Source organism: Stegastes partitus, unplaced genomic scaffold, assembly GCF_000690725.1.
Source record: "Stegastes partitus isolate 25-593 unplaced genomic scaffold, Stegastes_partitus-1.0.2 Scaffold868, whole genome shotgun sequence".
Classification (NCBI taxonomy): Eukaryota; Metazoa; Chordata; class Actinopteri; family Pomacentridae; genus Stegastes; species Stegastes partitus.
In genome coordinates this window covers 54114-67667 of record NW_007578599.1, presented here as the reverse complement: position 1 = coordinate 67667, position 13554 = coordinate 54114, and the positions used below count along the sequence as shown (strand labels likewise).

At 36.6% G+C, this 13554-nt stretch overlaps 1 protein-coding gene across 1 annotated transcript in view; it reads left to right on the top strand.

Moving 5' to 3' along the window:
* The window catches only part of myo10 (myosin X), a 159675-nt gene that overhangs the window by 111324 nt on the left and 34797 nt on the right, over positions 1 to 13554 (top strand). Inside the window, exons 9-19 of the mRNA XM_008293275.1 lie at positions 148 to 251; positions 887 to 1016; positions 1933 to 2051; positions 2486 to 2632; positions 2962 to 3062; positions 4010 to 4076; positions 4431 to 4523; positions 6662 to 6730; positions 6816 to 6898; positions 8936 to 9044; positions 10002 to 10082. Coding sequence (XP_008291497.1) covers positions 148 to 251; positions 887 to 1016; positions 1933 to 2051; positions 2486 to 2632; positions 2962 to 3062; positions 4010 to 4076; positions 4431 to 4523; positions 6662 to 6730; positions 6816 to 6898; positions 8936 to 9044; positions 10002 to 10082 — 1103 coding nt within the window. The remainder of the gene's footprint in view (positions 1 to 147; positions 252 to 886; positions 1017 to 1932; positions 2052 to 2485; positions 2633 to 2961; positions 3063 to 4009; positions 4077 to 4430; positions 4524 to 6661; positions 6731 to 6815; positions 6899 to 8935; positions 9045 to 10001; positions 10083 to 13554) is intronic.

Sequence of the window (13554 nt, the reverse complement as noted above, 5' to 3'; positions counted from 1 at the left end):
ATTTATTTAATGGTAATAATTTTGGGTTCTGAGGTTCAGCAGGAGACTTTATCCCACATGTATGCGATGAGTGTCAGCAGATTCCAGGTACAGGAGGAGCAGAAAACTAGCCTGAATGATAATTTGTGCGTTTTTGTGTGTCTGCAGAGGCGTTTGCTTTGACACATCCTGACAGCTACCACTACCTGAGACAGTCCAGCTGCCACAGCGACAAGACAATCAACGACTTGGGCACCTTCCAGGATGTTCTGGTAGGAGGAAAACTGACTGTCACCCAACATTAACCTGCACATTTACACAGGGTTTACACTGTAGTCACTGATTTAAAGCTAAAGCTAATGAGTATTATAAGAATTATTAGTTTTTTCACTCACTGGTTTATTAAACGAAGCAGTACAAATGACAAATCTTTCAGAAATTGTTTAAAGTAAGTTGTGAATTTAAGTTTTTCCACCTCTTTTTTAGGCCAGAAGTGTTGTTAATGGGTTAAATTAAACATTGTAGTTGCTTGTACAGAGTTCTTCTTGCTATCATAGTAAAACAAAAAGTTCTAATGTCTTTACATTGACCTTGTTGCACTTTTGATTCGGTGAAGTTTAACATTTTGCACACAGAAACTGCACATAGTTTCCCACATAGCTTCAGGTCAATTATATTTCTGTACAGGACTCGCTCAATTATTTATTCATAACCATAAATCATTTGATCCTGGTGAGACTGAAACGTGAAACTAAACCAACAGACTTGTGGGTTCAAATCCGTCCAAACCTCAAAAACACAACACTAAAGACGCGCTCCGCTGCTTGAGATGGATCGTGACCAACAGCAGCTTTTAGTTTTCACCCAGAAGAAACAAAAGGTTTTCATCGGCTTCTTCTTTTCCCAGAATGCAATGCGAACGATGCAGTTCACGGAGGAGAACATCAACGAGGTTCTGCGTCTGCTGGCCGGGATTCTTCACGCAGGAAACATCGAGTTCATGACGGCCGGAGGAGCTCAGGTTTCCTCCAAATCAGGTCGGACGCTTTGTGTTTTCCAACATCTTTTTCTATCTGGATGAAACTATGCTCAGTTAAAACAGCAGCTCTGGTTTCTTGTTTATGAACGGCACAAGCACTGAGACAGAATTTCAGGTATTTTCTTTGTTTTTATACCAGAGTCTGGGTTGATTACAGCATTCTGTTAAGCTGAATTCTTTATCACATCCGCTGTCATCAGGCCTCAGAGTTACATCGTCTCTCAGGGTATTGACTCCTCACGGCTTAGTTCCTCCAACCAGAGATTCGAGTGAAGGAATCAAGGCGACACACATATAATAGGCAGCATTAAACGTTGAAGGGCACCGAAAAAATCACATTTTATGTCACACTAAGGCAAAAAACTGTGTTTTGATCTGAAAACATTACTTTTTTTTATGACATAGTTATTTTTCTTTTAATTTACAGCATGTTTTGGTCCCAGATATTGTTGTTTTTTGTTTGTTTACATTTTTTTAAACAGTGTAAAAGGGCAACTAATGACTTCTTTTTACTTTTTTTATCATTGAAAATCAGGTTAAATGTCTTGGTTCTTCCAGTGAACAATCCCAGGAAGAATTCAGAAGTATTTAATTCCAAATTTTCGTTTTTAACCAAATAGTTCTCATGATTAAACCTGAACAAAATGTAACAACAAACGGAAAATGTCCAGTTGTGTTGTTTTTGAGCACATGTTGACACATGTTGCACTCTCTCCTGTTATTGTCTGTGTTTCAGGACCTACTGAATTTCTGATTGACAGTTTATTTTTGGTCATAATTATTATTGAACACACACGTGCAGCTTGAAGCAGAGACAACATTCCAACTAGCTCACCAACAGGATGTTACAGGAAGTTCAGAAATGAAGCCTAAAGCGCTGTCGCCTCTGACGGTTGTGTTTCTCATGTGTGCAGCTCTCAGCCGGACCTCGGAACTTCTAGGACTGAACTCGGAGCAGCTGGCTGAAGTTCTGACCCACCGGTCCATGATCCTCAGGGGGGAGGAGATCTCCACACCGCTCACCGTGGAACAGGTCACGATACTGATAGATGATACATGCATCTCGTATTAGAGAAAAAACTGTATAGGTTCCGTTCTGTGACACTGAAATCAGATCTGAATTTATAACACACACAAAAAACATCCAGGTGTGTTTGGTGTCTTTCAAAGCTTCAACCAGCAATCAAAGTATTGTTAAGTATGCTTTCATGGACGTTCTCAATGGAGGATTATTTACTGTATATAAGATTTTATAAAAAGAAAATAAAGGTATTAAAATCAATATTAGTAGAAAAATGCTGAAAAACACAATAATTAAATGATTATTGAGAATAATCCTGATAGTTTTTTCTTTTTTCAGGAGCTTTTTCTATAAATGTTACTCCACTGACTGAAGAAAAGTGTATTTTTGTTGTTTTTTTTGTGGTTTCTCTGAGCTGTACATCAGTGATATTTGCTCCCGTGCAGGCGGTCGACTCCAGAGACTCCATGGCGATGGCACTTTATTCTCAGTGTTTCAACTGGATCATCCGCAAACTCAACAACCGCATCCGAGGCAGAGAAGACTTCAAGTCCATCAGCATCCTGGACATCTTTGGATTCGAGAACTTTGAGGTTCGCTTTAATCGGAGGATGTTACGCTGTTAGACGTCCCCACTAACCAAATAATGTGCAACAAAAATGTGATCACTGAGGAGAAAATAAAAAGCTGAGAGAGTCAGAATGTCATATCCTCTCAGGGGTGAATAAAGTTCATTTAATTTAACTGAAATTAATTAAATCTCTCACACAGGAGCGCTGAATCGAACTCGACAACCCGGCGTCATGTTCTCCTTTTAATCAGATTTAATTGTTGTACAAAGGAGTCGGTAAACAAACCTGAGGGATTTACTTGTGTTTACTTCATTAGCGTTCTGATTTCTGCCTCCTTTGGTCCTCTGCAGGTCAACCGCTTCGAGCAGTTCAACATCAACTATGCAAATGAGAAGCTTCAGGAATATTTCAACAAGCACATTTTCTCTCTGGAGCAACTTGAATACAACAAGTAGGTGGAGGATGTGTACGTCTGATCTGAAGTTCAGGCTGCTCTGATTTGTTGAGCTGAAGTTCATTATTTTGATACCTTTAGGTTTATATTTAATGTTATCAGTCATCATAATACAAAGAAGATGTGGCAGCGCTTTGCTTTAATTAGCAGTTATGAACATTATAAAAACACTGAAGTGTTCGTTAATAGAGACATGTTCTATATTATTGTTTTCTACTTATACAGCAGTCTATAGAAGGAGGTGTACGGTTAATTTAATCATAATAAATGTAGAATTGTGCTATATAAGATGATGCTTTATTAATTCCACAGTTGGGGAATTTGCAGTGTTACAGCAGCAGATGGGAAACTACAAAAACATGATTTAAAGAGCTAAAAAATGTAAATTAACAAGAAATGTAGACCAGTACTGTTTTATTGTACTGATTATTATAGAAGTAGAAAATTTAGATTATTGCACAGATTCCCCTGAATGTGGAAAATAATGATATTGCACAGAGTTATTTGTTATTTTTATGTACAAAATACTGATATTCTTCTCAATGTATAAAATATTTCTAGTGTACAGGTTATAGATTTGCTCACATCTACATTATAGTAAATTATAAACTATTGGATAAACTACTAATAAATGCTAAATAGAGGGAAAAAAGGTGTCTCCCTTCACTTTTATTTATTTAAATATGCTGAAAGTGATAAATGTGGACCCTCCTCTATGGACTTCAAGGGCCTGTAACTCTGAAAATATTCCTAGTATGAAGGTAAAACTCTGCATAGATTTAATAGATATACTAAAGTTGCTGTAGATAAAGAATCAGCTGATTCTGAGGAGTGACTTTTTGCAGATTTTTCAAGCAGGTTTACTTTCTTTAAGTCTGTTTCGATACTTCATTTAATCTCGTAAACGCTGCCTCTGTTTTAATTTGTTCAATTGCTTCTCGCAGAGAAGGCCTCGTCTGGGTCGACATCAACTGGATGGACAATGGAGAGTGTCTGGATCTGATCGAGAAGGTAAGTCCTGCTTCGCTCGAGAGATTTCTAAAGGGGGGAAAAAAAGTGTTTCTGTGGTAGATTGTAGGACAAATACATCGAGAAAGTCTTATCACAGGTAAAGCTAATTAGTGAGAAGATGAGAGACAGTTTTTGAGAGATTTTACTTCAATGCTTCATGTTTTTATATGGTAATAGTGAATAAATATATTTATAGAATATGAACCTTCAATAGATTGAACAGTAACAGTAGTGATCGGAATAGACAGGAATAAAAACAACGTTAGTGTTGTGGTGAGGATAAGAACAGTTAGGATGATGATGATGAGATCAATCATGATGATTATGATGGTTATTATCTCTGCGTTTCCATAGAAACTGGGCCTCCTGGCACTGATGAATGAGGAGAGTCACTTCCCCAAAGCTACAGACGACACTTTACTGGAGAAGCTCCACAGCCAGCACTCGGTACGTCAGTTTGTCCGACACACATTCGTCCTCCTGTGATTAAATTATAGAGAAAATAGTTATTTTGGATCATATCAGATAGACACGAGATCACATGCAGCAAAAGTGTGATGAGGGCATCAGGTCGCCTCTGATGTTTGTTTTTCTAACGTTGGAGGTTTCTTGGACACACAACAAAGCTGCTGTACTAAAGAAAACTCACTGAGCTGCAGATGAATGAAAACTAACACCGTTATCTCTTGATTATAAAATGCCAGTTCTTAATTTAACAACGCTGAGTGCATCTTTGTCCTTTAACTAATGAGTGAGTTTAACAACCTTGTTCACTGACTCTCGTAAGTCAGTCAGATTATTTAATCGTCTCCTAATCGTCTGTCTATGTGGGTGAAAAAAGCAAAACCTCCAAAACCTGTGTTGAAAAGGCATGTTGTCTTTGAAAAATCACAAACATTACATTCTATTTATCAGAGCTAGACACAGTAGGAGTGGAAAGAATCATCAGCTTTCCAACATTCCTTGAACTAATCATCAGCTTACATTAAAGGTTTTTCACCAAAATCACTTTATTCTACACGTCTCGATTAAGAATTTACCAAAAATGAAGCACTTTCACTAAACATTCTGTAAAGAAACACTAATTTAAATGAAAAGCCTCGACGGGCTCAGCTGTGAACAACAATCAGATGATTTCTGACATTTAACTGAACTGTTGGTACTTGAAAACATGTCGTCTATGTTGCTTCAATTTTATTGCTTTTTTTTTAGTCTTTGTAAATTAAACAATCAAAGAAATTCAACTTTAGTTTTTCTTTTGTTATGATTCCTGTCTTTCTAACTGTGCTACTGACAGAAGACATTTATTGACTTCTCTCTCCTTCTTCGTGGTTGTTCTGGTTCCATGGAGGTGCAAACATGAACCACAGTGAAACAAAACTGTTTGGAACTCAGACAGTTAATACGTTTGTGTTTATCAGATGTCATAATTTAGCTTCACGCTGATATTAGGACTTTCTAAATGTTCCCTAAACCCATCTTGTGAAGAAATACTAACGTAAGCCAGTTGTAATAATTGAAGATATTATTCTTTATTTGTGCAAACAGTTGCCTCCAATCACTGGTTCCCACAGGAGGAGTTACTGTGGTTGACAAGCGCATTAATAAACACTTAAATCGGCATTTTAGTGAGTTAAAAACATGTTAAATCTTCTCCAGGCTTCTGGAATGTAATTTGCATCCACTTTCTCCATCTTTGTCTTTTTATTTTGCAAATTAAATCAGTAGCTTTGCCATTTAAATGTCATTTATATTGAGACTGAACTGCCTTTCAATACGTGTCTGAAGCTGCTTTAGCATCTGTTGCTGACAGAATATTGATCCTTTTTTATATAAATTCTGGCCAACAGCTCTGCACAGAACAAACAGCCTGACTTGATTTAAACACTGATGTCACTGCAAACAGTAAAGAGACTTTAATTTGGATTCATCTGAGCTCTTATTTAATAACTGTGAATGTTTTCCTGGCTGAGCTTTCGATGGAGATTTACAGCCTTGTTAAAGAGGATTTTACTTGAATAAAGGACCGTTTGATGCATCAAATCAAAGGCAGAGACACTGTTGAAAGGAGGGTTTTGGTTTTTTTTCTCGAGATTTGATTTTAAACAGCAGCTCTGACCTCATGAACCAGTTATAGAGAAGCTTTTAGATGCTTTTTACCTTGAGTCACAATCTGTCTCCCTAACTTATGATGTTACAAGCAAACCGTGTAATTGTTTCATATGAAATCAACCAAATCTGAAAAAATCCCCCCGACCTCCTCAGAATCAGCTGATTATTTATCTTCAGTAACTTTATTTATTGAAGTCGTGCAAAGTTTATTATATTGATGCACAAAAATGAAAAAACACATCTAGGCTTTACTTTGTGACACTTGTAGTTGATGTAAAAATGATCTGGTTGCAGTTTTTACCAGAACTCAAATTTATTTTTCATCCTGTAATATCCTGTAAAATATTCATAGTATGAAGGTAAAACTCTGCCTCATTAAATGTGATCAAATGATCAGAATCAGCTGACTCTGAGAGGGTCGGGTTGGAGGTACTGATTGATTTTTCACTCATTTTTTCTTTCTCCCGCTGCAGAAAAACTCTTTTTATGTGAAGCCCCGTGTTGCTGTTCACTACTTTGGAGTGAGACACTACGCAGGAGAGGTGAGAGCTGCTTAGCTTTGTGTTTTTAGAGACCAGTTTAAATGCTGCCCTGCTGGTTGTGACGCCCCCTGGTGGCCTGTTGCAGGTGGTGTACGACGTGAGGGGGATGCTGGAGAAGAACCGAGACACCTTCAGAGACGACATCCTCAACATGCTGAGGGAGAGCAGGTACATCTGCAGCAGCTCTGCCTCACGTTTCTGCTGCTATCAAGACATTTTATTGTCTTATTGACCTAATTTCACATCCACTGAGCTCAACAGAAAACTTAGAAAACTTGATGTTATTCTTACTTTTTCTTCGACTTCTATTTTACTTTTAACATGCAAATAAATACTTTTTTTTCTAAGATTTCACTAGATGTTATCTGGAATTTAACAAAACAAGGAAATCTGTAAAATAAAAGTCAAACAGTTTTGAAAATAACATTTTTTTTTCTTACAAATAACAGAAGATGTCTGTAAAATAACTATATTTTTACAAATTTAAATATAGTAAAAACAGTCTAATTATGTGATAATATTGATTGTTGTTGTGGACATTATTTACAGTTTTGGACTGTTTTGTTGTTGTTGTTGTTGTTGTTTACCTTTGATATGTAAATTAATACTCTTTTTCAGTGATTTTCAGTGTTTCAATCCCCAACTGTTAATTTACAGATTGTTCCTGTTTTGTTTATTTACAGACAATATCTTGTAAAACCACAGAAAGAAAGTATTAGGTTACATTTTGTAAAACAAAAAAAAAAAAAAATCAAACTGTAATAATGTCCACATCAAAAATATTTACATCATTTTCAAAGTGAAAAATTACTATTTTTTCCTGCATTTAAATGAGTTAAAATGATATTTATTTAATATATATTTGCCCTTATTTTCACAATTTGTTTGTGTGCTTTTCTCTTATTTTTACTGTCTAGTATATGCAGTATGGTACAGTATTAGTAGTGGTATGAACATGTTAATTATATGAACAGAATAAGCTGTAGGTAATATAGGTGTGTTAGATAAAAAATATTATACGGACAAATGTTAAGACAAGCATAAATAACAGCATGAACAGTATTAACTGTTTGAATATCAATACAGTCCTGACTTGATAATCCGACCCTTAACAATCCTAAAACTTTGCTATCCGACAGGTTTTTAGGAAAAACGAAAGAAACCCATTAAAAACAGCCTTAACATACCGACAGCTTTGGATTCTGACTCCGACATGACATTTTATGTCACCAACAAGGATAACAGCGTATTATCTGACTTAACAATCCGACTGATTGGCTACGTTCAGACTGCAGGACTTAATGCTCAATTCAGATTTTTTTGTGAGTTCTTTCGCATTTCCAGTTAAATGCGACTTGTATGTGATCTGCTGTGTGAACTTCATACAACCCAAAAGTGTCCCGCATGTGCAGAAGAGGACACGACGACGTCACACGCAGTGAGCGTGCTCAGTGTTTGCAGAAGTAAACATGGATGGTGGCGCTGCCATCACCGCCACTGATGGTGGAAACAGAACAAGGACCGCTATCCTAAACTGGCATCAGCCGCCAAGTACTACCTGCGCATTCCGGCCACTTCCACCCCTGGGGTGGAAATGTCCCCCCAACCATGCCAAATATTCAGATATTCATCACTGATTGGGCCTGAATATCCAGAGACCAGACAGTGCTATTGGGACCAACCCTACTAGTTACTATAACAACTATGAACAATGAATATTAACAACAAATGACCCTTCAAGCATCAAGCCCTCCTTGTATCTCGACCTCCGTCTTGACAATCCGACAACCTTGCTATCTGACATATAAGAAGGTTTTACATTTAGTGTTGGATTATCGAGTCACAACTGTATTTATATGTTTGGGTTCATTCTCTTTCAGTGAACACAGCTGATAAAATCTAGTGATAATATACAGTTTGCACCTTTTCTCACAAGCAAAAAATGCCTGAGTTTTCCCTCAAATATCACACAGAACAGTTTGTTCACTTTAGTTTGCTTTGGAGCACAGAGAAACATAAGAATAAAGTTTATCCACAGGTTAACTTCCTAAACAGGACCTGATGCCATAAATGTTTCATCATCAGCAACATTCAGGTTTACTTTAGTAACTTTTGTTCAAATGTTTGTTTGCCTCCTCTTCTTCTACTTTAATATTTGCAGTGCACATTTGGCCTCATGCTTGTTTTTAATTCTCCGTTTGTCAGGTTGGACTTTGTCTACGATCTGTTTGAACACGTTCTGAGCCGCAACAAGCAGGACACTCTGAAGATCAGCTCCAAGCACCGGCGGCCCACAGTCAGCACGCAGTTTAAGGTGAGACGCACAAATTCAGCAGGTTTACTGTCAAAGATCCAGAAAACTGTGGTCATCACGGGATCGGCAGGTTACTAGAACCTCCTGGAAATAATGTACGCCATGTAAACATTTCTTTTAAATGGGAAAAGTGTCATAACATCAGTAAGAACATTCTGTTAGCATTGATATTTTTGTTTGTTTTGGTTATGCATCATTAGATCTGTATCGTTTTATAATGTATTTTAATCTGCTCAACACAATATTTCTGTTATAATCACTAGTTTGAGTAACCTGAACGATGCAGATCACTGATGTGTAGCACAGAGCAAATGCACTTTTAGCTATAAAAGCTCTAGAAAAACATCAACAGTTCTTGGAAAAGTACAAAAGTCCTGCAAAATCATGTTTGAAGGCACCACATTCAAACTCTTTCTGGTTCCTTCCATCGCTGCTGCTAAACTTGCATCAGTGCCAGCAGAGGACAGACTTTTTATTTAGTCTGTTAAAGTAACATCTCACATGAATAACGATGTGACGTCATCTAAGTTGTGGATATTTGCATTTTTCTGCTGCTAAAGAATGTATTGTTATGTTACAGATTTTCCACTGTTTTTGTTAAATTACTGTTAATATCTGTTTAAATCACAGAAAAACAAGCATTTTTTTAATGTTGACTGTAAAACAAGGCCAGAACTGTCCAAAAAATCTGTTTTTTCCAATAATAACTCATTCTTTCAAAGTGTTTGATCATAAGATTGTACTTTTTTTGACTGTATTTAAATGAGTAAAAATATTATTGTTACTATACAGATATTTTCTATCTGAAAGAAAGTTGTGGATATTTATGTTGCTCTGCTGCAAAACTTCAGTAAAAATAAAGTTAAATTTTAATCTTAATTTGTTTTAAAGAATTCCAGGTTTTTTAGGTGCATGTTTGTAGCGACGCCTCCAGTAACACAACTTTTGTCTCTGCAGGATTCTCTGCACTCCCTGATGGCCACGCTCAGCACCTCCAACCCCTATTTTATTCGATGCATCAAACCGAACACACACAAGGTGAGTTCTGATGTTCACTCACAGCTTCCAGTCAGGACGTTGGTGCTCTCAGAGAGAGACTGTGTGAATCGGTTTAATAATCCAACCGTCGTCCCCCCAACAACCAGCTGCAGACTGGAATGAGCAGAGTCTGGTGACCTTTGACCCCTGGTTGCCTGGTAACAGCTGGAGCAGTAAAGCATGCAGAATAATGTACACAAATGATAAACAGGAAGGAGTGCTGGGACTCAGCGTCTGCACTGTGAGATATTTCACATGTATATATTACATTTATAATTCTTGAACCTTGAACCGACCAGAACTACAAATCATGACTCAGCTTCCCAGAAGTCTCTGTGAGGAGACTGTCGGTGGAGGTTTAACCTGGAAATGAAGCGTGACTTTGGATTGTGGGTTTGTTTGCTCATTTGTCAGTTTTCTCACACAGCTGAGGCGGCTTCTTCTTCCTTTCTTTGCTCTGTATTTTATTTCCAGATTTCTCATGTCCGTCTGCATGCAGTCTGTTAGACACGGTCCAGTCGAGTGTGTATTGACGAACTCGTCGGCACTCGTTCTTATCGATACGTGTCTGGATGCTTTGCTGACTCATTAGCTTCACTGTCAAGTTAAAGTCGAAACACTCGCATTGATCACTGATGTCAGTGATCATCGATTCCTCTCCAAACCTGCTCGTCGAGTTCGTCGTTGCTAGAAGTTAATTGATATGTTCATTAACTGACTGCTGGTTTGAAACTTAGGAAACTATTTATGGTTTCAGCTACATTTGTATTATTTTTTAAATTTTTTTACTTTTTTTATTTTTTTTTGAAAGGAATTAATAAAAAAAACTGTTGCAGTTTTTGTTCCACACTGTAAAAAATGAACATTTTAACCATTTTTAACTGTAATTTACACATATAGGAATCTACATATAGTTAATTTACAGATGTTTCCGTATTTTTTATTTTTATTTTTTTTAAATAAATTATAGATAATATCTAGAAAAATAACAGAAAAAAGTATTATTTTACATGTTACCATAAAACAGGCTAACAAAAATCTGTATTTTTTTGAATGGTAATTTGGGCTTTTCTCGCTTCTTAACTGAATTAAAATCAGTAAGAATATAATTATTATAAAGATATTTGCAGCTATTTAAAAGAAAAAAATATATATAGTCAAGACAGAAAAACGATAAATCAATTTCTAAACATTTTTCTTGGATTTTGATGTAAAATGTTGACTGTAAAAAACAGACTAGAACTGTACATAATGTCCACAAATTTTTTTTATTTTTTTTTAAACAGATTTTTACAGATTTTTTAATCTGAAGCCCAAATCTCATTTTTTCCAGCACATTTTTCCCCCCTCTAACTTTGAGCATCAATATTATGGGATGTATGATAGTCTGAAGAGTAAAGCTGTGGCAGTTTAATGTCTATGACATAGAGTGATAGAAACAATCATTGGTACCCTGGATGTGTTTCTGTTTTCTGATAATTCACCAGAGAAAACTTTAAAAAGTGCATTCTGGGTAAACTTTCAAGGCTCATATCAACATGTGTGATGGTGGTTGGTCAGAACTAGTTATAGACAATAAAAGGATCATTTGACCTACCTCTCTAATACAGACATACTTTAGTTTTTCCAGATGTGGCTGATTTGGCATTGGTTGAGCTGCATGAGGTAAAGCTGAGTGGTTTCAGACTGTGAGCTGTTCGTGTTATTTTGTCCACGTTTACGCCACTCGCTTCTGTGCCGAGCAGCAGTGACGTGAGCACAAAGACATTGGTGACGCAGATGCAGCACGACTGTGAGGAGTCGTGTGTTAGAAGCTTTATTCACATGAAGTCAGACAGACAGAAGGCTTCTGTTTGTCACTCTGTGTGTGTGTGTGTGTGTGTGTGTGTGCGTGTGTGTGTGTGTGTGTGTGAATATCAACAGAATGTAAAACCACCTTTTTATTACAGTTTTGCTAACACTTGTGGGCATTTGAGGAGAAAAATATACATTCTGTGTCTTTTTTTTTTTTCAAGTTTAAAAAAAGTAGATCTTCAAAGAAATTCAACTTTTTAATGCTTTTTTATGCTTTATGGAATTCTATACAGCACAGAAGACATTTAGTTCTCTCTCTTTCTTCATGGTTGTTCTGTTTCCACAGAGCTGCAGGACTTTATGTTGCAGAGAAAAATGAACCACAGAGAGGGAAAATGTAAAAGTGTAACATGAGCAAAAGATGCTCAGAAACTGCTTTGAGTTAAGCCTGTAAACATATTCCAGCAGACCCCCAAATAGAATTATAAAACTATAAATGTGCAGAACATGGGCTCTTTAAAGAGGTTTTTTTAATAACAGAATCTAAAGACTCACTCAAAATGACAAAAAATAAACACTAAATTATTAATAATTCAGTTTGAACTACCTGTAATCTGAACGCTTGAACGCTGCTCTGATAATAAAAATTTACTAAAGATGCAACAACTTTTTTCTGATAAATAAACACATAGATGGGTGCAGAGGGGAGAAACACACATATGTTGGTCTTCAGTGTCCTCTGGGAGACCAGCTGGACGAGTTTTTATGAGGCCAAACGCGTCCGTCTGGACTCTGATCGAATGTTAAACAAGGCTGGATGATGACGTCTGACTGGAGCTTAATGTAGTGGGGGAGAGGAGCTCGAGCCTCCCCCAGGCCTCCCCCAGGGGATCCGGGGGTCACAGAGACACGTGGCCCCTAAAAGCCCCCCAGAGGCGTCCTGTCTTCTGCCTGTTTGGCTGAGCAGGTGTCAGATGGAGGGATGATGATGCTGAGCGAGTGAGCAACAGTAAATTAAAAAAAAGAACATTTTTAATCTGTAGATTTTTAAACAGTTTACTGTCATTTTATAAATTGCCCTGTTTTCCTAAATTAGCAGAAAGAAATGATTGATCAAATCAAATCAAGTTTATTGTCATTTTGCTGTTCATACACAGTAGTACAGGCAAGATGAGAGAGTGTTTCCTCAGGATCCAATAACTTATAGCAATTTAAATAAAGAAGTGTTTGTATATCTGGATCAGCAGTTCAGCATTCTGACAGCTTGTGGAATGAAGCTGTTGATCATTCTGGAGGTTCTTCCTTTAATGCTCCAGAAGGAGTCCCTGACAATGTTCATTGACACATTAATCCTAAAAAAAACTGGCTAAAATGTAAATAATAAATGGTAGTTTCACCACAATTTTCACTGAAATATAATCAGTAAGACTTTAATTATTATACATATATTTGCCATTATTTAAAAGAAAAATATGTGTAATTAGGATTTTAAAAGGAAATGTTAGATAATATATCAAGTAAAAGCCCTAAAAAAACAACAACAACAACAAACAGGCCAAAACTGTGACAAAAATGTTGACCTAAAAAATCAGTATTTTTTTAAATAGTAATTCATTCTTTTACAACTTTCCTCAAAATTACAGTTTTTTGTTTCTATTTTTGTTTCTATTTAAACATT